This window comes from Lepidochelys kempii, chromosome 6, assembly GCF_965140285.1.
Source record: "Lepidochelys kempii isolate rLepKem1 chromosome 6, rLepKem1.hap1, whole genome shotgun sequence".
Taxonomy (NCBI): Eukaryota; Metazoa; Chordata; order Testudines; family Cheloniidae; genus Lepidochelys; species Lepidochelys kempii.
In genome coordinates, this window is record NC_136385.1 from 69,956,141 (window position 1) to 69,983,309 (window position 27,169).

At 38.9% G+C, this 27,169-nt stretch overlaps 1 protein-coding gene across 7 annotated transcripts in view; it reads left to right on the forward strand.

The window, feature by feature from the left end:
- TTBK2 (tau tubulin kinase 2) overlaps positions 1–27,169 on the forward strand; it is a 210,336-nt gene that overhangs the window by 102,163 nt on the left and 81,004 nt on the right. For 6 of the 7 annotated variants that reach the window (XM_073348603.2, XM_073348604.2, XM_078853330.1 and 3 more), the window contains 3 exons: positions 7,094–7,167; positions 15,049–15,189; positions 21,094–21,198. In XM_073348603.2, coding sequence (XP_073204704.1) covers positions 7,094–7,167; positions 15,049–15,189; positions 21,094–21,198 — 320 coding nt within the window. Of the gene's footprint in view, positions 1–7,093; positions 7,168–15,048; positions 15,190–21,093; positions 21,199–22,130; positions 22,204–27,169 lie in introns of those variants that run through there. The other variant, XM_073348605.2, reaches the window with a different exon arrangement.

Below are 27,169 nucleotides of genomic sequence, written 5' to 3' on the forward strand. Positions count from 1 at the left end.
GATATTACAGTCTTCCTTTGGAATTGGCCATCAGTCCAGCAAAGATCAAGATAATTTTGGAAGCACTTCTTTTCTTATCAGAAGAAACAAAGGTCTCTTAAATTTTGCTTGCAGAGTGCTATTTAACTCTTTAAACCTATCTCTGCTTTTTAAATGAAATCTGCTAAAGCAGATGGTCCTCCTTAACCTGGCTATAATACTGTCTTTCTCTTCATGTAGTTCTGATAAAAAAAGGCTTTAGAACCAGGTTCAACCACATCAAAGTGTAACAGTGGCTGTAAAACTCAGTTGTTTTAACTGTGTCAATAGGGCTTCTGTCTACACTGTACCATTTCCTCAAATTGTTATAGAAGTTAATTTCAGAAGCACTTGTCAAACTGGCTGCTAAGAATTAAAAAGTGGTTTCCCAGGGCAGTCAAGGTTTTGGACACCTGTATTGCACTTGGCAGAAAAAGCAAAATGCAGTAATACATCTCCAAATATGTTCCTCCAGAATGCCACAGCTTCTATAAAAAAGTTGTAAATATTTGAGCTGAGACCTCATTAGATGCAAACTGCAGCAGAGAAGATACACAGTTGTATTTTAGGAAGTTTGCTGCAAACCTTTTCTTATAAAGAGCTATTGTATACAAATACTGATTTTGGGACTTAATGAATAATGTTTTCAGCCATAACAAGATGACTAATACTTCTGGGTTGAGGTAGGGTACTTTATTTTTAAGCACCCCCTCATTACTACCTTTCCAGCTTCCCAGAAAATACTTTAATTGATCTCTTCCTTATTATTTTCTTCTATATATTTCTGATTTTTTACCAGTTTTTGAATTCAAATGGGGTTATCCAGAAAAGCTCCAGTCTACTGCCAAGGATCTTTGTTTTTCCACTCGATCCATCCAGTCTTTTATTCTAATATATGAAGGGGTATGATCAGACCAAGTTATAAATCCCAGATTATCTTTTTTGACCAAATTAGCCAAGGTGCAAGAACTAAAATCATATCAATCCTGGCATAAGATCCATGAGTAGCAGAATAGTAGTTTCGGATGTCCACATTCATCTGACGGACATCCTCCAGATCCTCATTTTCTACGACAAATTTGCTCTTGCTCCTCTTGAATGCCCTCTGTGTACATTCGATTGATCCAAAGTGGAATTAAGCACTTCATTAAAATCTCCCCCAGAAAAATATCCCCTTCCGTGAAACTTCCTAAATCCATAAAAAATTGATCAGAAAAAAAAGCTTGATCTTGGTTGGGAGCGCATACCTTGGCTAAGATGAGAAGGGCCCCTTAATTAAAATTAGGCTTGTCAGAATTCAATTTGTATTTGTTTTAATTTTGACAGATACTGATGGTTATTTTTAAGCATTTTTTCTGATTTTTATCTAATTAAATTTTTTTCAATTTTGCAAAATTATGGATTTTAGGGTTTTTTTTAGATTTTTACTGACTTACATTTTCAGAGTTACGGAAAATTATTCAGGGGGTATGAGACCATGTGGGAGTCAGACAATTATTTAATGACAGTAGATGTTGAGATTCAAAATGTTAAAGCTTTATAACCATTAAAACACAAATTATCAACATATGAAAAGTAAATATCCTTAAACCAAACTCTAATAAATTCTCAAGCAGCATTTTTCTTACTTTGCCTATCTGTACATTTTGATTATTCTTGATGGAAATATTTTTCCCTTGGTTTGTGTGGGTAAAATGAAATTGATGTTTACCAACATTGTACCAATAAAAATCTAATCCTTCCAAGCCTAATTAAAATATATCTGTCCTCCATATCTATGAGTTGTGCTGAAATAATAAAAGGGAAGTGTTTAGTAAAGAGAATTGCCACTGCTCTTCTACTAATTTCCCTGTAGAGACATATAATAGCTGTGTCCAAGAAGTATTTGGGTGTTTATCATCATATTTCTTCAAGTGTGTTTCCTATAAATAGACTTTACTAGGAAAATCCTTTTTTTCAGTGAGCAGTATACCTCTTTTCTTTTTGTTAGATTGTTCATCCCCTTCACATTAACAGTCATGAGATTAATAAACTCACTCATGAGTACCACATCTTCTGTTACCAAGTTTATTACTCTTTGTTAAAGGCAGTGAGACCCTCCAGCTAGATGCCAGGTCTCCGTTACATTTACTCCTCTTCTTTAAATAAGACATTTTAGATATAGTACCCATCATACACACAATAATTTTAACGCTACCACATATATTGTTTTTCCTTTCTTTAACACCTATATTGTTGTGCCCTGACCCTAAGTCTGATTTACTGTAAATTTTAAAATTCTGTGCCCAACATTTTATGTTAATATACTCTTTTATATTAAAACATGTAACAATATTTATCATCTGTTTCTGATTTCTTGTTTCCCTTCCTGTGCACTGCTCCATTGTCACTATGTCCCCTCTAACTGTGGAAGCCTGAGCTCATCTTACTTCCTTCATGGACATGTTAGTACCCTGTTGTGTTGGGGAGGTGTCTTTTTATATATTCTTAAGAACCAAGCTTTATCTAATCTTATTAAACATCTTTATAACATAGGGCATTATGAGATTATTATACCATCTCTGAGTTCTTATATTCTTAAAATTTTCCACCATAGGTGACCCTTCTCCAGTTTATATAAATTTTGGAATGTTTATGACAACTCTAAAATCAAACTTGCTTCACTTTAGGAGATCTGGGTCTCCTAATTTGTTACTAATTTTTTTCATAATATAAATCACAAATTCAATTAACTATAATATTTACCCAGTAAGTATACTGTATCCATGTAGAGTAAAATATCCTCCAAGCTACACAGCCCAGTTCCCATCTTATAATACCCCTTTATCATTATAAACTCATGGATATAATATCCATTATCTATTATAATGTTGTAGCCCATATACTAATCTTATTCTTTTGGATCAGGACTGTTTCTTCTATTCTCATGATTGTCCTGTTGTCTTAATGATGCATCTTTTTGAGGTGTTCTGGCTCTCTCTGATCTCACTGCTTCCCAGTGATTTCTTGGTGACCTGTAGGACTGATGCCCTTGATCCCATTCAGATTGTTCTTGAGCTGATTTGCGTATTCTCATGTTCAGAAGTACCTGTTTCCCTTCATTTGGATCTGAGATAGACATATATCTTTCCTTCCATTGAAAGGACAGTCTAACCTCTATTTGTATCTTATATTATTCTTTCTAAGAATTGTGGTGATGTTCTCTTTGCTTTTTAAGGGATGAGGTTTCCAGCTCTGGGAAAATTTGTATGGGGTGGGTAAGAATCATCATTATTAATGGTTCATCTCTCTCTTCATTGCCCTCAGTATTTTACCCTTGTCTTGATAGTAGTGTAGATAAATTATCACACTTCTTGGTCAGGAGCCAGCTGAGGCCCTAGGGAAAAGGGATCTGTCAGCTTGTTCAGTATGAATGGAATCTTTATTTCCCAGTTTTAGTATCTCATGGACAATATCATCCAGTACATTCAGCAGAGTTCTCCCTTCAGTTTCCTTTGTAATATCTTTAATCCTTATGTTATTCATGTGGTCTCTATTTTCCATATATTCCAGCTGTAATTCTATTTCTTTTTCTCCTTTTTCAATTATTTGGATTCTTTCATCTAGATTAATCATGCTGTCCGATGGCTCATTTTATCCTGTTTCCACATGTGATATTTTCCACATGTGATAATTAATCTCATTAATTTAATTTTTTTATCTTTAATGTAAGCCTGGAACCAGGGGGGATGGGCTGGATGGAACTCATTCTTCATCATCTTATTCATCTTTTCGATTTTTAACAGTAGATCTTTCAGGCCAGTCTTAGTGACTTGTGATTCTCCATCCACTAGTTTGTTTGCTGGAGGGGAAGTCGCTCTCTTTCATGGCCATGGGTCAAGGTTCCTTCCCCACTCTGAACTCTAGGGTACAGATGTGGGGACCTGCATGAAAACCTCCTAAGCTTACTTTTACCAGCTTAGGTTAAAACTTCCCCAAGGTACAAACTATTTTACCCTTTGCCCTTGGACTTTCGCTGCCACCACTAAACGTTTAACCGGTTACTGGGAAAGAGTTGTTTGGAAACGTCTCTCCCCCCAAAATCCTCCCAACCCTTGCATCGCACTTCCTGGGGAAGGTTTGGTAAAAATCCTCACCAGTTTGCATAGAAGACCACAGTCCCAAACCCTTGGATCTTAAGAACAATGAAAAAGCATTCAGTTTCTGAAAAGAAGAATTTTAATAGAAGTAAAAAGAATCACCTCTGTAAAATCAGGATAGTAAATACCTTACAGGGTAATTAGATTCAAAACATAGAGAATCTCTCTAGGCAAAACCTTAAGTTACAAAAAAGACACAAAGACCGGAATATCCATTCCTTTCAGCACAGCTTATTTCCTCAGCCATTTAAAGAAATCATAATCTAAGGCATCTCTAGCTAGATTACTTACTGAATTCTAATACTCCATTCCTGTTCTGTCACCGGCAAAAACATCACACAGACAGACCGAGACCCTTTGTTTCTCCCTTCCCCTAGCTTTTGAAAGTATCTTGTCTCCTCATTGGTCATTTTGGTCAGGTGCCAGTGAGGCTATCTTAGCTTCTTAACCCTTTACAGGTGAAAGGGTTTTTCCTCTGGCCAGGAGGGATTTTAAAGGTGTTTACCCTTCCCTTTATATTTATGACACCATGTCTTTGGGTTTTTGGGGGGGCAGGGAGGGAAGATGACTGATCTTTGTATTGGAAGATTTCTTTCCTTTCCCGAACATCCAGATCTTCTTGTCGTTCCTTTTTCTCTTGTTGAGTCCTTCTCAGGATGGCTGCTGCCACACCTGCCCTTTGTTTGTCTGACCTTTCCAAATGGCTGCTGCCATACTTACTCCCCCCAGCCACAATAGTACAATTTTAATAATTTTTTTAACTTCATTGCATTCACCCACCCTCTCTTTGCAGGATAATGAGGGTCCAGTTCAGCATCTCTAAGCTTGCAGAGTCATTTTTAATATGTTCTGCAGGCTGGTGGTACTGGATTCTGTTGCTGGACATTCTCCCGCTGAAGCTGCTCTCTGGGGCTGGGATCTGCAAGTTCTCTTCAGTCTTCTCTTTTTCTTTTCAAAGCTGGCTTCATGGGTTCATATTTATGTCACAGATCTGTGGATTCAGACTGGCTGCCTCTTTTTATCTTCTTAAATTGCTTTCATTTATTCCCCCTTTGTTGCAGAGAGCTGGATTAAACTTTGCTGGATTAAATTTTTCAATGGTTATGTAAGTGCTGGTGGATCACTGTGGATATTTCACTGACAATGTTGGTCAGGAAGATGTATGATGCTCACATCTTTAGGAATACAAGACTTTTTGAATGGATGGAAACAGGAACTTTCCCCTCAGATTGGCACATTCATATGTGTTTGATTACAATGCTAATAGTGATTCTTGGGGACCCAGCCTACCTTTCTGCTTCCCTGGCTCGTGAAGCTATACACAGGCCAACTGGACAGAAGCAAGGAAAAATTTAACTACCACCTAAGCAGGTGCAGGATAATTGGTGAATGTGCATTTGGTAAATTGAAAGGACACTGGAAATGTCTTGTGACTAGGCTAGCTCTCATTGAGACAAATATTCTTATTGTTATTTCTGCATATTGCATTTGACTATTTTACATAATATTTGTGAAGCAAAGGAGGAAATGTTGCCTGTAGAGTGGAAGGGGTAAGTGGAAAGACTGCTGACTTTGAACAGCCAGACACATGGGCAGTCACATGAGGACTTTGAGATGCTCTATGGCTGAGGAAGGCTTTGAGAGTGAACTTCGAATAGTGTGCCATAGCATGAAAGTGTGCTGCTGTGTGCTATTTTGTGTAGTTTTATGAAAAACTTTACTTGGCTTCTATATGAATTGTACGTGTACTGTTAAAACCCAGGATGGGAGAGATGCTTCTTTTGGGGATCAAAAATGATGTTTTCTAAGAGAAAGTAAATAAATATTATTTTCACAAAATGCAACTTTATTGAACAGTAATCAACAATTGAAATATTTATAAAAAATTTACAAAGTGCACAGTGCAGAATGTTCCTGTATGAATCACAGGTCATATCATTTTTCTTGTTTTCTGTTGGGGTTGAGTGGAAGGGTTTCTGTGTAGGCTATGGTGGGGCCTTGCCTGGGTTGTGTGTTTATGGCACATGGCCAGGGAACATAGAATTGTCTATACATTGCAATGGCTTTAGGGTGTCAATCTTTGGGCATTTTACTTCGTAATGATTTTCAGTATCTGAGTTTGTTTGAGGCACTGCATTATGTTTGGTGTGCTTCTCAATGCGTGTCTCATTTCTTTGGCCTTTCCTCGAGCATGCTCTTCCTCCAATCCATTGTCTCTTGCGAGCTGGCCTCAGAACTCCTGAGAAGATCTGAAAATGCCTCCCCTGTCCATTCTTCTTTTTCCTGATTATGGTCAGTCAGAATGGATGGAGGGGTGCCTGAAAATGGTACCCTGGCTTAGGCCACTGCTAAACATCAAGTGAGAAAGCTATTGTTATATTTAGAGGCTTACTGGGCAGAAAAAGAAAAGTCAGAAACTCCCTAAAAAGTTCCCGTAAAGATATTCATAAAAGCATGAACTGTGTCTGACTTGCTTCAGGGATGCTTGATTTAGGAAGTTCAGCAGCTCACATCATGGTGAGTATATGGGGCACTGTTCAAAGCCTGTAGCATGTGGGTTGGGGAGTGGACTTTCAGGTGTTCTGGTAATAAGAGTAGGCATAGTGCAGTAAATATTGCAGAACTCATAGTCATAAAATGTTGGTCTGGAAAAGGTCATCTAGTTCTTCCCCTGTACTGAGGCAGGAATAAATATACCTAGAACATTCCTCTCTACTAAGGGAGCTAATGTTTGTGGCAGAAGGGAGTTTTGTTTCACTGGAGGCAGAACTGGCACTGGGTTCACTGCTGTTTTAGTGTGAATGCCTTTTTAAAAGTTTGTTAAAGGCACCTAGAGTAACACATGGGCACATTTTTGCATATTTTACTAGACATGTAAATCAAGAAAGACAGAAATTAGTTGTTATTGGCTAACTTGTTTCTTTTTTTCCCCTCAGGGAAAGACCATGTCTGTAGATTCATTGGCTGTGGAAGGAATGACAGATTTAACTATGTGGTCATGCAGCTGCAGGTGAGTTGAACTAAATAGATTTTAGGGATTTATTTTTTCCCCAAGCATGTATATAGCAAAAAATAACTGTGAAATTTTAGAGTATGGTGGATAGTAGAAAACAGGCCATTGTTATGGTGGGGTGGTGAGCCAAAGTAAACTGAATATTTCATATTGTTACCATCATCTGCCAGAAAGAAGGAGAAATCTCATAGGTCTTCAGAACAGACTGATTATTTTAGTGAGAGAGGTGTGATGTTTTCTGAGATAGTTTACATCCTTCTGAAAACTTTATTTGAAATTGGAAGATAGCTTAAGATGTGCAGAACTGCTTCTGGGATAGATTAGTTTTTTCAATATATGTTTTTGATCACTTCTCTAATGAAAATACATTGATAAGAAACTTCCTGTGTAGGTTAAGACTCAATCCAGAGGATCAGAAGACCTATTCTGACTGATTGTATATGTCAATTATATTAGATGTATCATGCACCTGTGCCAGAGAATTTTCCCTAGCAGTGCCCATAGGGGTGGCCATGCCTGTGCCCTGAGCTCCTTGTGCTTCAAACCAAGGGTGCATCTGCCCTACCCACCTCTCTCTTCCTTCTTACCATCGGTGGTTAGAGCATGCTGCCAGTTGTTCCTTTGTGAACATGGTGTAAGTGTTTTGCTTCTGAATGGTACTCATTTTGGGGCTTTCTTTTCCTTTTCCTTTTCTCTCTCAACTCAGAGCTCTGCCCGATATCGGGGGAGCCTATGCTTAGGTTCCTTGGGTTTAGACTTTGTTCAGGGTGTTGCAAACTGACTGCGACCCTCGCTCTTGCTGCCTCGAGTTTTTTGGTGAGGGTCACATCAAGGACATGTGTCCAGTTTGCCAGGACTTCAAGAGCAGAATCAAGAAGTTAAGAGAAAAATGCCTCAAGTATATCCTTACTGAGGCCTCCGTTTTGCTGGCATTGGTACTGCCTTGATCAGATAGAAGGAGTTCCTCCCCATCCAGGAGCACTCCCCTGCCTTACCGGAAGGCAGGGAATGGAGGAGATCTCCTTCACCAGGACATTCCTTGAAGAGGCATAAGTGCTCAGAGCCCTCTCAGCATCTGAAGTCAAAGAAAGGAACAGTTTAAATGGTGTCAAAAGTCTTCAGTGCGGGATTCTTTAGCTGCAGATGTGACCCACTCCAGCACTGAAGATAGAGTGGACCCTCCAGCTTGCTGCCCTTGGTATTTCTTTCTAGTGGCTCGATCAGTGCAGAACCATTGATTCCAGTTCCCCAGCTGGGACCTTGAAGGCTGGGTATTTCTTCAGAGCAGGTGCAGGAAGAGGGTTGATCATCACTGAGCAAACGCTTATTTCAGTACTGACCACCCTGGAGGCCTGTGTGGCTGAGCCTTTCGGTACTGCCCTTTCCAGTTATTCAGACTAGTAGTGTCTTGCCAGCGCTATCGTACAGTGTACACATGTTGCTTCCCATGCTGGTGTCCAGTACCGTATCCTTTTACTGTGAAGCTGACTCTGAGACCATCAGCAACCACTCCACCTCAGTGCATAGACAGTAAGCCACTGAGTTTGTCACTGGTACTGCAGTCTAGTCAAAGATATTGGACCTGATTTCTGATGATGATGTTTGGTACTCTGCCTCCCTGGCTGGTAGAGTACTCATATTCCTCCTCAGACTCTGAAGTGGGCTCCAACGTCTCCCACAACAGGGAATCCAGGATGTTCTTCAGTCATTGTTACCCTCTCATATGAGTTGTCCTGACAAGAGCAGACCAATGCATTTGAGGGCCTGGTTTAGGCATGATTGTCCTCCAGTACTGCACAAGCCCTACCATTGCCCCTACTAGGTACAATGGTGGATGCCTCCAGAGTCTAGATAATCATCCCAGCTGCACTACAGAAATCAGTTCTTGAGAAGGTGAGCCTCTCCACCCAATATTGACAGACTGAAGGAAGTCGGTACAGAGCAGCTGCTACATTACAAAAATATATCCCTTAACAATGAAGTCTCCCCACGTGGTATCAGTGGGCCTCTTGATCCTGGTTCTGACCATCACTGATGAGGTGAGGATCAGAATGGCCTGTTGTTGGCTTTAGACAGGCCTTCTACATCTGCAGTTCTTGACCAGCGCCAGGAAGGTTGTAGCCTGCCTCCTTTGAATACATCCTCCACCTCCTCTCTGGAAGAAGCACTGGTACTGGAACCCTCTTCCTCAATACCAGATGATTTAAAGGCCTATGAAGAGCTCCTGAAAAGGATGTCTACATCCTGGGGATACAAATGGAGCTTGTGGAAGAAAATCCACACAAGCTCAAAGACATTTTACACCTGGCTACGTCAGGGAAAGTTGGTCTCCCTATAAATGAGAAAGTTATGCTGCCTAATAAAACTTTGTGTCAAACTCCATTATCTCTCATGCCAGTGGCAAAGTACCCAGAACCCAAGTAGCAGGTTCCATCTTGGGGATCTAAGCAGTCTTTTCATATTCCATAGCAGTGGCAGTTGTAAATGAAAAGCACTACCATGGTAGAGTAAAAGTGACTCCTAAGGACAAGGACACAAAAAATTTGACCTCTTTGTCAGAAGAATTTGAGAGAGGGGTGGGAGGCTATGCAGTTGAAAGGTCTGCTATACTAGCTTCCTTGGATGCAGCAAGACTCAGCTGCCAGAGTCATGACAATGGTGGTAACCATGCACTGTGTGGCTTGGCTCCAGGATTCCCACTGAAGTCCAGCAGACTATCAAAGACCTCTCCTTTTAGGGCTGTGGATTGTTTTGTTTGAAAAAAGATGATTAACTGTATACATTAAAAAAACTGTAGGGCAGTGTTCAAGTCCCTGGGTCTGTAATCACCAGTCCCCAAAAGACTGAAGTTTTGTTCTCAGCTTCCACCAAGTCAGCAGTACGGTTGGCGTAGACACCTGGATCAGTATAAGTGGACATACAGGCAGGAATGGAGGAGACTTCTCCATCATCCAGGCAGCCACACCTCTCTAAACAGCCCATTTGAATCTTCTGTTAAGGACAGCATACTGACAATATTAGATCTTGCAAGCTGTCTTCCTCCCTTTCGGAGCCGGTTGTCATATTTCTTAAGTGCATGGCAATCCATCATCTCCAAGAAGTAGGTGCTACAGCACAGTGGAATCGGGATATACCCTCCAATTCCTGTCCTCTCCCTCCTTTCCCACCTACCTTCCCTGTCCGTTTTCAGGAACTATCTAACAAATCCAGTTCTGAGACGAGAGGAGCAGACTCTATGTTCTTTGGAAGCCACAGAAGAAGTACTCCCTCAGTATCAGGGAAGAGGATTGTACTCACGATACTTCCCAATACCCAAAGCAAAAGAAGGCCCAGGCACATTCTAAACCTTCAAAACCTAAACAGATACATCAAAAAGTTGTGATTCCACATGGTCTCCCTCACAATTATTATCCCTTGTTAGATCTGGGAGATTTGTCTGCTGCCTTTCATTTGAAGAATGCATGTTCCCACATCTATATGACCATTCACCATGTCCACAGGAAATTTCTAAGGTTTGTAGTAGGAGGGGACCACTTTCAATTTACACTTCTACCCTTCGGCATTTCATCTGCTCTGAGAGTTTTCACTACGTTCATGGCTATGGTGGCTCTGCTGCTGGCATATCCAGGAATATCGTTACCGGATGACTGGCTGCTGTGAGGAGTTCCTGTCAGCAGGTATAGGAAAGTATTCATCAGACATTCCACCAGTTTTCATGCCTAGGCCTGGTAATCATAGACTTTAAGGTCAGAAGGGACCATTATGATCATCTAGTCTGACCTCCTGCACAACGCATGCCACAGAATCTCACCCATCCACTCCTGTAACAAACCCCGAACCTATGTCTGAGCTACTGAAGTCCTTTAATCGTGGTTTAAAGACCTCAATCTTGATCTCCTTTAGTAGGTAACTGGCCAGCAGCAATCACCGGATACCTCCTGCTCTGCGGAATTAACTCTAGTACCCCTCCAAAGGATAGAATTCATCAGAGCAGTCCTAGATTCAATTCTAGCCAGGACCTCTCTGCCGCTTTCAAGATTTCTAGCCACATGAGAACATCTGCCTATCCCTGAAGAGCCATCTTCATACATCAGTAAGGCTCCTGGGGCATATGGCAGCATGCACGTATGTGATCCCACATGCCAGGCTGGATCTCAGGGGGTTACAAACATACCACCCTCAGGTACATCACCTGGACAGTCTACTATGTATCCCTGGCAAAATCTTACCCTTGTTGGGTTGGAGGAGGAGCCAAGACAAGGTTTGCAGGAGAGTTCCTTTGTCCCTGCCTCTTTCTTCCATAACTGGTAACGGGCACTTCAGACATGGAGTGATGAGTGCATCTGGGAGCCATGCAGGTTCAAGGCTTGTGGTCCACTCCAAAGACAAGGCCTATCCATAAACATTCTCAAGCTAACAGCAATCTCCAGAGTGTATCGCCAGTTCTTACCACATATATGTGGCAAAACTGTCTAAGCAAGTGCTAACACCACCACAGTGGTGTTCTACATCAATAAGCAGGAGGCCTCCAGATCAAACAACCTGTGCCAGGAGGCAGTCAGGCTGCAGAACTTCTGTATACAAAATTACTTGATACTTGTAGCGTCACACCTGCCGGGGGTTCAGAATGGTGTAGTGGACAAACTAAGGAGGTCCTTCACCTTGGATCGTATGTGGTCCCTCACCAGGTCTATTCTAAGAACAGTGTCTCAAGTAGAGGGGGGAGAGACTGTTTTCGCTAATCCAGTAACTACTAGGTTCTTAAAAGTTCTAAATAGACTGTTCCCACATATTAGGGACCTTGTCCCAGAGTGGGATTGAATTTAGTGTTATCTGCCCTCATGGGTTCCCCTTTTGAACTGTAAGCCCCTTGCTCATGGTGGCATCTTTCAATTAAGGTGGCCTTTTTAGTAGCCATCATGTCTGCAAGGAGAATAGGAGAAGCTGCATGGCCTAGTAATGGATCCTCTATATACTGTTTTCTTCAAGGATGAGGTACAATTTAGGCCACATGGAAAGTTTATTTCCAAACTAGCGTTTGACTTTCATCTCAATCAGTATATGTATTTACCAGTTTTCTTTCCAAAGCCACAGGGTCATAGGGACAAACAAAAGCTCCACCTGCTGGATGTTCAAACAACTTTTGTGGCTTTTTATTTAGAAAGAACAAAGCCCTTTTGGTTCTCTTTCCAATTATATTTATTGTCTTTGCAGAATGAATGAGGGGCCATCCTGCAACAGTGCAGTGGCAGTCCAAATGGATCACTAGCTCTGTTGTCATGTGTTACAATGCCAAGGGTGTTAGTCCTCAAGAAAAGTTGTCTACACATTCAGTCAGAGCTCACTCAGCACCCACAGTGTTTGAGTAACATCCCATTGTGGACATTTGCAGAACAGCAATGCAGTCCAATCCACAACTTAGCTAGACATTGAGTGATTACTACTGCGCCAAGGGAAGATGCTAATGTAGGAAAGCAGTTTTGTAGTTCCTCTTCCAGTAAGACTCCTAGCCCCATCTCCATTGGAAATTGGGAGTCACCTAGTGTAATATACGTATGCAGTCACTCAAAGAAGAAAGAACGGTTACTCACCTTTTTCATAACTGTTATTCTTTGAGATGTGTTGCATATATCCATTACATGTCCCTCCCTCCTTCCCCAATGCATCAGTTGTTCATCTAAAAATCTGGTGTGAAGGAACTGAAGAGCAGGCAAGGTGGCTCCTCCCTTTATGCCTTCTTGCTTGGGCCATGAGCCCAGAGCACAGGTGTGGCCACCCCTTGGGGTACCATTTGGGAAAACTCTTCCGCACTGGTGCATGAGATGCTCACGCACCTAATGTAATGGACATATGCATTTCATCTCAAAGAACAACAGTTACGAAAGGGTGACTAACCTTTCTTTCCTGTAGAAAGGGATTGAAATGGGGATTAACACTCAAAGCTTATGCTCAAATAAATTGGTTAGTCTCTAAGGTGCCACAAGTACTCGTTTTCTTTTTGCGAATACAGACTAACACGGATGCTACTCAAAATCATGGGACTTTAGGGAAAAATGTCTTGACATTAAAAAGGACCTGAAAAAGCAGTAGGTTCTGATGCACATTGCTAGTCATCCAGCCACTTGGATATTCAAAAAGAAAGGAGCATAAAGATTTCTGTGAAAACTTATGTTATGTTTTTATTCTCTGTGGCTGCCAGACACTCAGAAGATAACAGATATAAGACTCTATCATAACTAGAGCTGGTTTGCTGACAATTAAAAAAAATCTCTTTTGTTTCAGGTTGAATTGAAAACAAAATTTTTAGCAAATTGAAAAGTTAAACAAACTTTGAGATGAGTTGAAACAAAATGCGTTTTGTTCTGACTCTATTTATCATTTCTATTTCAGTGAATTTGAAAAAGCTAAGGAAAACTAGTTTCACAAAATGGCAGGGAAAGGAGGTGTTCCACTTTCCTCATGACTGTTCACCCAGTGGTTAGGGCACTCACCTGAGATGTGAAAGGGCCATGTTCAATTCCACCCTCTCTCTGAAATGGAGAAGGGATTTGAACTTGGGTCTCCCACATTCCCTTAGCTATGTGGCTATGGAATATTCCGATGTGGGTCCTTCTCAATTTTTCCTGTTGAAGCTGTTCCAAAATTTATAAATAATTAAATAATCATTGGGGGATGGACTTGAACTTGTGTCTCCCATATCCTATGTGAGTGCCCTAACTACTAGACTATAGGGTCATTCTCACCTTCTTTCCCCTGGCCTCAAGGCTACCCATTTGAATTCATAGTGGCAAATTCATAGACTCACTCCAGAACATCACATAGCTCAGTGGGTAGTGCACTCCCCTGAAACGTGGGAGAGACACGTTCAAATCCGTACTTCACATCAGGAAGAGAGAGGAACTGAACTTGCATTTCCCACATGCCAGGTGAGTGCCTTAACAACTGGGCTAAAAGATATAAGGAGACCACCTCCTCATTCTCTACCTCCAGCCGCTTTTGAATCTAGTCCTCCTTTGATTTTGTCAAAATGTCCAAAATCTAAAATGGAAAATGTCGAGTTGGGTCAAAATGAAATGTTTTGTTTTGACATTTCCAAAACATTTTGATTTTTTGGTTTGGTCAAAATTATTCTGTGAACTCAGTGCAAATTTACGAATGGTTTTAGGTAGACTGAAACTACAATTTCTCCCCAAAAACGTTGTCCAGCTCTAATCATAACTGATAAATATGTCAAAATCACTTTTCTGCTAGATCCAAGTTGGTGTGATTCAGGTTATCTGGAATCAGAAACAGTGAGTCACATTTTCAAAAACAGCTTCTAAATTTAATGTCTGAAATATTTGGAGAATTTTGCATATAAATTTAGAACACCTTCTCCATCACTGAATTTTTAAATCAAGATTGGATGCTTTTCTAAAAGATATGCTCTAGAATTATTTTGGGGAAGTTCTGTGGCATGTGTTATACAGGAGCTCAGATTACATGATCATAATGGTCCCTTCTGGACTTGGAAATTATTCATCTATGAGATGTGGTGTCCTTGAAGAGTACAATGGGTGAGGGGCGAGTCCTTGGATGCGTTTCTTAAGACTTCCGTTGTGAACAGTTTAAGAAAAGCATCCAGTGTTGTAGCTGTGTTGGTCTGAGGATATTAGAGAAACAATATGGGTGAGGTAGTATCTTTTATTAGACAAATTTCTGTTGGTGAGAGAGGTGTAAGCTGGAAAACTTGTCTCTCTCACCATCAGAAGTTGGTCCAATATAAGATATTACCTCACTCACCGTGTCTCAGTTCAAGATAAGTAAAGAATTTGTTAACATTATCTGTGAATACTGTTTTTGGGACTGCTCCCAAAAATGTTCTTATGTTTTAATTAGGGTCGGAATTTGGCAGATCTGCGTCGGAGCCAGTCTCGAGGGACCTTCACCATCAGTACCACCCTGCGCCTGGGAAAGCAGATTCTTGAGTCCATTGAGAGCATTCACTCTGTGGGATTCCTGCACAGAGACATTAAACCAGTAAATTCTTTCTTAAGCCAAAACCAGAAATCAATATGTGGACTTTAGTTGACAGCATTAAGAAGAAAGGGCAGTGTATTAGATGTTAACTTGAAAAAGTCAGTAGGAGCAGAGAATTAGATGTGAATCTTTCAAGATGGATGTGCAAAATTTATTTAATTTATGCTAGATTGCAACTGGTATAAATGGCGGTCATCTTCCAAGTGATCTTCAATTAGCATTTTCATCTGTCGGCTACAGAGATGGTATATAGCAGTAACTCCCACCACAGAATAAAATATGATTAGTGACTTTTTTGGACTATAGAAGCAAACTCTTAATGTAAGAAATCAAAGGGAGTAAAATTTAACCATAGGAAATATTTGTAAGAGTTTTAATAGTAATTTCATAATGTTAAATCAGTGTAATTTAAGTTGTGGTATGGAATCTAATGTATGAATAACAGAGATACAAACCATCTCTGCATACGGAAGAAAACTGTTATGTGCAGGTGGCAGCCTGATATGCTAGGTTATCAAAGTCTGAGCTTTGGATAAAACCCACTAAAAACAGAAAGCTTTTGGTTGCTTTAGTAAAGTGTAGGTACAGAAATTTTATTTGGGAAAAGCAACATACAGTACATAATTCTGAAGGAATTCCTCAGCAGTTATTATGGTGTTCTGGTAATTGATTATTCAGTAATATTATGCTTGTTTTTGTTTGGAAGCCTTATTCACCAACAAAGACACTAAATTTTCAATTTCAAAAAGAATGCACAAATTTAAATAAAATATATTGAACAAGCAGGATATTTAGGACATGGTCGGATTTAATAGGGAAGACTAACTCCTGAAGGTCCCAATGCCTTTAAAATTAAATATTTGCCTGATTATGTTAATGAAAGTATTATTTTAAATACCATGTAAAAGTGTTCCAACCACAAAAAAAGATAGCTACAGTACTGCCCTTACATCACTTGCAAACTGGCAGTTGACTAATATAAAGTGATAAATAATAAGCTATACTTTACTTAAATAAGTTAATAGTTTATTATAGGTTGTATAGTATGGTTATAGCTTATAGGTTATTTTAATTTACAAATTTACATTTGTTTTTTTCTCAGTTACCTCTATTGAACTGTAGATTTTGCATTAACCATTATGAATATTCTTTGGTGGAGTTTTTTTAGACAGCACTCTAGTCTTGTTTATCTCTGACCATCTGTCCATTTATTACTCCTATGGTTTGTTATTAAATTCCTCTAAATTACAAAGTATATGTTTTCTTTAGAGAAGTATAAAAACTAGAGATGTCTATAAAGCTGTCATATTGCCTATATTTTAAGGTGAACAGCAAGTGTTTTTTTTAACAATTAACTAAATTAAGGTTAAATAGCAGGCATTTAGTATTGAATTCCAGCATATAATCATTTTAAACTTGCCTTTTTTCTTTGTAAAATTATAACCAGAGGACTGTATTATCCTTGCTATTTAGCGCATTCCATATATTTTCTAAATGTGGCCAGGAATGAGCTCTTTACGGTTCCTTCTAAAGCTTCTATGTCTCTTCTGTTCTCCACTGCTGAAGAAAATACTATTATCCTTCTCCCTGTCACACAGATTCACAACCCCTAAGTTATCTTTAACTCCTCCTCCTCCCCACACATGAAAAGGGTCACTAAATAGTGTTCTTGCTTCCTCGACAACTTACAGAAAATCCAACTCTTCCTCTCTTGTCTGAAAGTCAAAACACTTGTCCATACCCTAGCCACTTCTGTTTTAAGTAATGCATTCTTCTTCTCTTTGGAGTCCCTGATAACCACATCACTGACAAATTTTGTCAAAATGTAACAGGTTCTCTAGCTTGCCTGTTGCTCTGAACACATCTCTCCTCTATTTGAAACCTTTGGCTTGTTGCCCTTTGCTCACCTGATCCTTCCTTTCAAGGTCCTGCATGACTAAGATTCAGTCTATATTATCAAATCTAATTTCTTATTGTGTCCATCCTCTCCCTTTTCACAACTGTCAGTGATGTCAATTCCACTGCCCTCTTTTATTCCCTTCTTGCACTCCCACGTTTGTGTCTCTCCCATGCATAAGAGATAACATGGGAAAAAACCTCCAACTTCACCAGGCTCTTACATTCCACCTAATGACCCACTTGTTCCATAAAGCCTATGAACACTTTGCCACAATAAGCCCCATTCCCACTGCTACCTTACTGACAGGAAGGGATGGGATATTTAAAAAAAAATACAAAAAATTCCTGTGCCCGTCTTCTTTTGGTATTGCACTGTGGCTTGTCTTTTCTATTAATGTCAAAAATTGTAAGCTTCTTCATGCAGGGACTTTCTTCACATTTGTGCATTGTAGAGCAGTGAATGCATTGTTAACCTTTAATAAATAACAATAAATAGAGCTATCTTTTGAATGTATAGCGTGATAACCAATAAGAATTGCCCAATAAATTGTAGAGTGTTGTTTGATCATGCACTTAGTGAGAACCTGAATTATTTTTCTTTCATCTGTTTGTTAGTATCACACACTATACTTTTCTGCTGTGAAGTAGGTCTTATTTTTGGTATTTTATTTTTCTGGTTTCCTCTGAGATTATCACTGCATTTGTTACATGCATGCTATATATTGCTGTACACTAAAAATGTCATCAGATTCCACTGTGAACATGTACAATTGAATTCCATACATGCAAAGCTCTTCTATTTTTTGTCACCATTATTTTCATCTTCTGACTTAATGTTATCTGACAAAATACACTGAATTTCATGCCCTAATTATAATGCCCAGCTAACAGGATGGTGTGAGTTAAGAAATCTTCATTTTTATCCTTCATTCTTGCATTATATTTTTTTTTAAATGGTATGTCACCCAGGACTTCATTTGGGTGGTTCGTGGAGCCAGAGTCAGGAAGGAAATAGGTTGAGACAGAGATAAGTGGAGCATCGAACTTGAAAGGTGTGGAGACTGTGAAGTAGGCTAGAAGCGGAAGGTGATGATATGTGCATGATGGGAGGGCAAGGGATGGATGGAGGCAGCCTGGTAACTGTAGGGAGAAGAGTTTGGATGAAGCCAGTGGAGTTGAGGAAGTGTACAAACCACAGGGAGGTGGAAGATGTTGCTGGTGGGGGAAAGTGGTTGGGAACTTAAATATTGAGCCAGGACAGGAGCAGGAGCAACAGAGAGAACCACAAATTATATTAGAACTATTCCTTCCTTCTAAGAGAGGTGTTACATAACACAACAGCACATCTGGATGAAAGGGTTAAATCGCTTTCTAGGGATAAGATGGACTTTTGACTTGGAGTATTCTTTACCTACAGGTAAAAGTCCACATTATTTACTGGAGAAAAATGCCCTGAGCTCAGACCTTCAGCATTCCAGAAGCAGTAAGTCCAGTGGTGGTTACAGGCCTGTAGACATGAATGGGAGGGCTTTGAAACTCTCTCTGCATAAAGAGAATACTGCAGAACACACATATTTCTGCTCCTTTTTTATTTTTATTTTTTTCATCTACCCATTGGACCTGAAACTGCTGTATGTTTTTAATATTTTTAGTTTTTTCAAGTTTATTCAGCAGAAATGCTTTTTGTAGGTTTTAGAAAATTGATAGTTAAATTTGTCATTTAGGCTTTGTGTTTGTGTTTTTCCTGACAGAACTTATAGGCCTAAAAACTTGTTTCAAAATGGTTGGCTTTGAAATGGTTAAAAAAAATCAAGTTTTAAGCACTGTAAAAAGTGATGGGCCATATTCTTTGCTTGCTTCTCATGGCAAGCCAGAAACAAATGTCTAGTTCCCTGTAAATGCCTTGATGCCAAGACTTCCAATCTTAGCCTCACTTCAAAAGTCTTGATACTCAGGGAATCTATGTGTGCACTTGTGGATGAGCAATCTGACAAGGCACAGAAAAAGAGAAGAACAAAGTTATGAAATCTTAGTTATCTTGTCAAATGGATTTTATAAATGTCCATGCCCTCTCTGTACAGCTCTTACAATGCAAGTTTTTGGTACTGTCTTTGACACATCTCAAAGCCAAATTCTGCTGTGGAATTTCTGCTAGCATCCAAGTCTGATTTATCAAGACTATCCAAGTAATCTTCCTTGACCGTAGTATTCCTTATCTATTTTTTCCTCTGATCTCAATGGCAATCCTTTCTCGGTGCAGTCCTTTGGTGTACAAAAATAATGACAGTCTAAATTCACCATCGGGAAATGTATATGTTCCCAATTGTCCCTGTTTGTATCTGTCCTGCATGGAGGGAGACAGGTTGTAAGCATATCTCAGCCTTTCTAAGTTGGCCATGGCCCATGTGGATCTTCATTATAACATCTGTGGACTGTGGTTCCTTCTGTTTACAGAACCACTTAAGTTAATTCACATTAAAGAGTCTTTTCTGAAACACTGAATGGAGGGTATTCTTCTAAATTAATGTCACGCTTTTGTTCATTTCCAGAGTGATAGTATCTCAGATTCTCTGTCTAGATTTGAGTTGGAAGGTGAACTTGACAAGTCCTGCCATTCCTGAACAGCAAATTTTTGTTTCATCTGTTCATCTCCGATGGATGATGTAAAATCTTACAAGTGACAATTTGTCAGCTCTCAGATGCTTTAAATGATCCTCTTTCTTCATTCAGAAGAAGGCTTGCAACCAGTTAACAACTTTATATCTGACATAGACTAGAAGGCAGGTCTCCTATCGTTTTAAACTCTGTCGATATGTTACAGACTCACTTGGCAACAGTCCAATCTATGATTAAAATGCTTCCCTGTGCAGGTCTTTAATGTTCTTTTATTGACTCTTCCAAATTCTTTGGAAGTGAGACCAGGAAATGATAAATTTGGAATTCTAAGGACTTTCCACCTTGCTGCCCCTAATAAACAATATAGAATATTAGACTGCTTAATAGCTAAAAGGACACTTTTTTCCTTTGGCTTTTTTCACGAATGGCAAATTACTAGGTCTGGTAATTAGTTATGCCACCAGAACATTTGCCAGTGAATTATGACAACTTAGGCAGCTAACTTATAAGAGTCAGAGTTGTCTAATGACTCTATTATACTAACTTTCTCTGATCCATCTATAAACTTGTGCTCTGCCTCTGGCATTATTTGTTGTGGCTTGTTTCTCTTTCCAGAGATACAGGAGTTCAGTCTCTTTCTTTTAGAACTTCATCTGCTTTGCTCCAAGATGGATGATATCTTGGCCAAAGTTATAAAGACAAGGGCTACTGTTGGATTCATTGGTTTCATCCAAACTGGGTACGTGAAGTACCAGGCAGTAGAGAATAAGAAATCAACAATAGCTTTTCCACAGTCATCAGTGCCAAATTTCCAATATGGTGAATTCTCCCACTTGTACAGGGGTTTTACTTAGTGCACAGACTCTTGCTTCAGCTCTTTGGCCTAGCCCTGTTTTTCCCACTGATAATTTTTAAAGCTTGTTGAACAAATCTAGCTCACATGGTTAAAACAAAAGTGATAGGCAGACTGTTATATTAGAAATGTTGCTGACAGCAGAGGAGCTGAACCAGTGCAGTATTGAGAAATTTTAGGTAAAAAGGCTATGTAGACAAAACCCAAGAATTAGGATCTGTGGAGGCAGATGATGAACAAGAAAATGAAAATGAACTCTAACTGAAGTTTTCAGAATGTATTGCCTCCACAAATCCACACTCTCTCCCTCCAACCCATTTTTCTTTGAAGATTTTTTCTAGGCAGCCAGAAAAGAGGAGGGAGCATTCTGCATCCCTCTCTTGGCAAATACAGTGCTAGTATAATGTGTTTGTTTCTCCAAAGTTAATAGAACATGGGCAGAAGTGAAAATATAGACAGAAGGATAGAATAATGGAAAATGACATACATTAATATGTGTATATTAATGATGTATACTTTTTTGTTTCTTTTTCTAGTCAAACTTTGCTATGGGACGTTTCCCTAGCACGTGTAGGAAGTGTTACATGCTGGATTTTGGCTTGGCACGACAGTTTACAAACTCATGTGGGGATGTCAGACCGGTAAGAATTTTTTTCACAATTATTGTAAATGATTATTAATTTGTTGTGATACTATACCAAAATCTTTCTGGAGACTGAATTGATACAGTATCTAAATTTGGTTCACTCCATTCCAGAACAGAGATGCCATATGATCTAGTGGGAAGTGCAAAGGACAGGAAGCCAGGAAGAATCATGGGTTCTTTCTTTGGCCTAAGACATAGATTTATTGTGTGCCCTTGGGCAGTACTTGAATGTCTTGTATATCAATCAATCTATCCAGCTGGAAAATTAGGCAAAAAGCAGAACCTTGCTGAATAATGGATGTTACATCAAAGCTAAACTTTTCATAGTAAATAAATTACAGAAAATAATATAGAGGAGAAAAACTCAAACAGTACATTGAAAACATACAGTAGTTTGGAGAGGAAAGAATTGGGTAGAATGGTAGAATGAAACAATATAGCTAAGTTTAGTTTAATATTGCCATAAGAAATACAGTAATTTTCAAATATGAATTAGGAATTGGGGAATGACTATGAGTTAGAGAGGATCATAGATACAGGGATCTGAATAAGAACATTGCAATAAGTACAGTAGAGCCTCCCTAATTCACTGTTGATAGGGAGGGAGGCCATTGTGAATTCCTGAAGTTTGCAAATAGGGAAGTAAGTGAACACAATGTACGATGATACATCCTAAAATGTAGTTTATATGTTTAACTAGTTTTTTGTTTTAATGTTTATGGTAATATTGAATAATATAGTAGTCAATATTCTGTAGTATATTTTGTACATGTAATGAAGTTGAGTAATAGGAACATTCTCAATAGCATTTACAAATCAATCTTGGCTGAGAGGTGGGGCAAAATAGCTATTTTTGTGTGTGCAAATTCTGAGGTGTGTGGATTAGCAAAGTAAATTAGCGAGGTTCTGCTGTACTCTATTCCTTCAGTCATAATGCTGGACATTACAATGAAAACAAAGAGCAGGGGAGACCAACAGAGTGGCTGCAGCTGTTTTAAAGGTGAGCAAGTGGTTTTTAATTTTCATAAGCTTTTGTCTTTTTCTGTGTGTCTGGTGTTTACGGTTGTTTTTCTGACTTGTAAATTTGAAATGAAACAAATTCTTATGATTCTCTGAGTTCAAAAACATACATCCACCAATGGTAGTATTTTCAGGAAAATTAAGAGAAATACTATATTTTCTGTCGCAAGCAGTTCACACAAAATTGTTTCTCTTATGAAAACGCATTTGTTGCCTTCGTTTTTCATTGTAGTGCCCTGCAGTATAACTGAAGTAGTTCTTTAGTGAAATGTAGTCTATTTTCAGGCTTTTCTGATGGTATAATGCATACTGTAATGATGATACAGCATCAGCAAGGAAAATGCATATTAGTTTTTATTTGCACTAATCAATCACTTGTGTCTTTAGGTTAAATAGCAAGTAGTTCTTGTTGCACCTACAAAATGACTACTAATAAAACTGAGTTGCATTTTCTTTAAGCAGAATATCCTGTGTGTTGACATAGTCTCTTCACTGCCATATAGTGATTCTTATTCTGATCTTCACTAGATTTTTGTATAGGTTTTCTTAAATATATTTCACAAATAATCTGGAGATAGTAAAAAAAAATTCTCCAAAAATTTAGAGTTGTATTATTTTTTAAAATCTAATAAAATATGATAATAAAAGTCAACATATGTTATGGCATGGTGGTTGCTGCTCCATAGACATCCACGATATAATCATGCCATAATGTCCAGATATTGCATTCTGATTTTTTTTATGTGTGTGGTAAAATGTTGAGCTATGATGATGCAAGTTCATAATGCAAACATTGTCAACTCAAGTCAGGAAGTCAGGTCCTCAATATTTCATTCCTCCATTTGATAAAAAAGTTGGTTCTTCAAGGCTAAGTACTGCTGTATTCTAGTGAGTTTAAAGGTTTTTCTCTGCTATTGATAAGTGTTTTGTTTTGTAACTACTGGAAGTTCTTTGAACATATACATGTAAAACAAGAGCTAACTACTCAGTTAAAATAGAAAATCTGGGCCAGAAGCAGTGTCTTATTTAAAAGTTGTTTTCTAGGAATGTAACTAGTAAATTACATCTCTCTTTCAAAATTGTTCTGGAAGAAAACTTCCTTCTTGGCTTTTGTGATTTCCTATTTTACTGCCAATAATTAAGACTAAGATTTAGCCATGGGTATTTTTAGTAAAAGTCATGGACAGGTCAGGGGCAATAAAGAAAAATTCACGGCCCTGATCTGTCCATGACACGTAGAAAGAATGAACCCAATTGTGGCAGTACCACTTCATCACATATGTAGAAATAAGTAGGATATCTGTCTCATTCAGTGCCATAAATTCCATCATGTGGAACCATATTAACTTCCAGATGGTTCATCAACAGTATTAGCGAAACCTTTAGGTCCAAAGCACAGATTTTTGCCTCTTGAGCTAAAAGATTGATGATAGTAGAACATAAGAACGGCCATACTGGGTCAGACCAAAAGTCCATTTAGCCCAGCATCCTGTCTTCTGACAGTGGCCCATGCCAGGTGCCCCAGAGAAAATGAACAGAAAAGGTAATCATCAAGTGATCCATCTCCTGTCTCCCATTCCCAGCTTCTGGCTAACAGAGGCTAGGGACACCATCCGTGCCCATCCTGGCTAATAGCCACTGATGGACCTATACTCCATAAATGTATCTAGTTGTTTTTTGGAAGGCTGTCATCTTCTTTGTGGACAATCACTAAAAGGAGATAAGGCATGAATTTTGCCAGTAGTTTCACAGTATTTGCTGATAGCAGAGGAAGGGTGAGACTCGGGAATCCTGAGTTTATATTCTATGGGGGGAGTGAATTCTAGTGGTAATAGATCTTCTACACTTACCCTCTACTTTCCTTCCCCCCAGACCTGATCTTTTCGGCCCCAGCCTCTCCAGCCTATCCTTGTGACAGTTCAAGACAGTATCCTTGTCTCCCCTCCTAAATTCCTTGCCTAGGCCTAGCTCCTAATCCTTGGCATTCCAGTGAGGCTATCTTCTCTGTCTCCTCCTCTTTGCCTGAGTACCAACAGAGGGAATATTGTAAATCCAGGAGAGACAATCTCCTTTTTCTCAGTTCCTGTGCTCGGTACAACAGTGGCCTATGGCTGCCCAGAGGAGAAATTGCAGGAAAGGCCTGCTCAGCCCCGTAGCTCTAGGATGGAACATACTTAGTACAGATATAATCCTTGAAGAGATTAGCCACCAAACTCAATCAACTTTCTATTGGGTATATGTGAACTGAGATTTTCAGAATCTCATGCTTGTCCAAATTTGGGCAAATTATCGTGGAGACAGCAAAAGGCTCTGACACCATGGTGGCACCCCCTTCTTGAAAAATGTTAAGACCGTGCCCCAAAGCATGGAGCACTAGAGTTTCTTAATAAAATGTTGTAATAATTTTTTAACGTGAGTAAATTGACATAATTTCTTTTCACTTCGTTCTGAAAAATGTTTGAACTAATTTAGCTGAAGTTAATAAATATATCAGTCAGCCTGAAGTAGACATCTGGCATGGGAAGTGTCTGCCCAAACAATTAAAGTTTGGCAAAGTTATAAGGAATTGAAACAAGGGGAGGTGGGAAGTAATGGGAGGTGTCGGGCAACCCTACCGTTGGTGTCTCTACCTGCACTGCCTATAATGCATTGTCAATGAAGCTCTGAAGGTGGCAGCCAGGCAGAAAACCATTTCACAGCAAGCTCTACAGCAGTTAAGGGCAGGGAATTTTGGGCCAAGCTCAGGAAAACCTCCATTAGAAAGTGTTTATGTTGAAAAATGGAAATGGAGATTCATTCAGTCCAAAGGAATTGATTAGCTATCTTTTCCAGTAACAACTTACTATTGTTTAATGTTATTGTGGTAGCTCCCAAAGGCCCCAGTCATTGTGTTAGGTACCTTACAAAGAATGAAGACACAGTCACCTCCCTGATGTGAGTTTGGTTCCCCCTTCTGTTTCTATCTGTAAAAAGACAATGTCCTAAATGTCAACTTCTGCAGTTGCACTTGACATGCTCCAAATCCAGTTATTTGGAAATGATTCCCCTAACCATCCTATTAATTTAATCACAGAGTCTTAAGGGGAGATCATAGATTCTTTTTGTGCAAATTTTGCAGCAGCTTTGGACATTCTCTAGTTTATTGCAGTTTGGTTTTTTATATCATCTTCCTCTACCTTCCTGAAATGGTTGTAGAATTAAGTTAAAAGCAGCTGCAGCTTCTGTAACAAATTAAATTACTCTCTGTAGTAAGGAGATGTAATTAAGGGAAAAATTGCTCCCATGATATTTTAGAAACCTGCCTTACCACAGAAAGCATGAAACCTCTATTTAATACTGACTAAGTGGTGTAGCATGAGCATAAAATTTAAATGTTTCTATCTTTATGTAGTTTGTTTTTTTAATACTGATTTGATCTTCATCCATCGGAGAATGTATTTCTCCTGTTAAAATCGGTGATCTACATTGAACTGAATGAGCCCATGTTTTAATCTTTTATATTATGGTTTAAAATGAGATAAAATAAAGACAAAGGATAATGTGATTGTTGTATTCCCTTCTGCTCCCTAGCATAAGTAATGAGCATGACATAAATCATACTAAGAGTACACTTACCGTGGTTCAGTTTGCCTTGAAAATATAGTAAAGAGCAATATGATACAAGACTGAGATGATCATATTTGTCATGGAAAATATATGATTTCAGTCAAGAGAATGGATTTTTGCAAAGAAAAATGTCAGAATAAATGGATGATTCTATACTTCAGCAATAAAAGTAAAATAAAAAGCAAAAACTCAGTTTCTTATTGGAAGATGTTAGGATGCAGGAATTTGGCAAGCTACCAAGGACTCCCCCTGGGTGCAGTTGCTTCCAGGATTCTGGGATTTTGAGCTGGGGGACGCTCTGTGGACAAGATAATACAGCTCAAGCTTTTATTATCTTTTCTGATTATTCTTCATTGGATCAAGGTGGGGAGACTATATGCATCCTCAGCTTCCGCCAACCCGGTCTCCACCATCTTCCCCAGCACAAACCATGGACCATATTGCAAGGCCTCCTTGGGTCCAAGGGACATAGGTGATAGTCCTGCCGAGGCAGATGAACATATCAGTAAATACCTTTTAGGATTCTCCCATATTCTATGTTCAAGGATTTTGGTGCTTTCTGTCATCACAGCTTTCCCACTAGACTTTAATTCCATCAAATATATGTTTTTAAACATAGCTTTATTACTGCATTCTTTGAATCCATTCCATACCTTTCTGAACTCAGGGAGTTATGGTACTAAAATTTCCTGTTGTTTTCTGTCCTCCCCTATCTATAAGAAACAGGACTCTACCTCTGAATTCCCCACTGAAGAAGTAATTTCTCTTATAACTGGATTCTTTACTTTCTGGATCATACTGCTATCCTCTTTGTAAGGAAGGAACCTTTCCAAAACACCATGTGTGGCTTTATCTGTTACCCACCAGATATCCATATATGAGTCCCTGTGAGTACAATGCTTTGTGGTTTTATTTTTCTTGAGAGTTGGTCCAGAAACCAATCATTCTGGTATCATCCGTTCCTAGAACTCTGTAGCAGATACCCAATATAATTATTCATACTCTTATCAACGAGTAATAGTCAACTAGTCAGAAATACAATTAGCTAGATTCGGGGTGAATTGGTTTAAACCAAAGTGATTTTAATCACAGAATTATGTCAGCAAAGCAGGAAAGCACACACTATATCTATACACATTTATTTAAGCACTTATGTAACTTAACATACATTTATTCAGTCGTAATAGTTATATTTTTATTACATTTAAAAATGGTGAGTGATGCATCTTTTATTTACTAGACGAATACTTTTTAATTATGATTTTTATCAAGCTGTGTTTGGATGGGGATTGGAATTCAATTCAGTGCACAAAAACAGCATTTTAAAATTGTTTTTATTA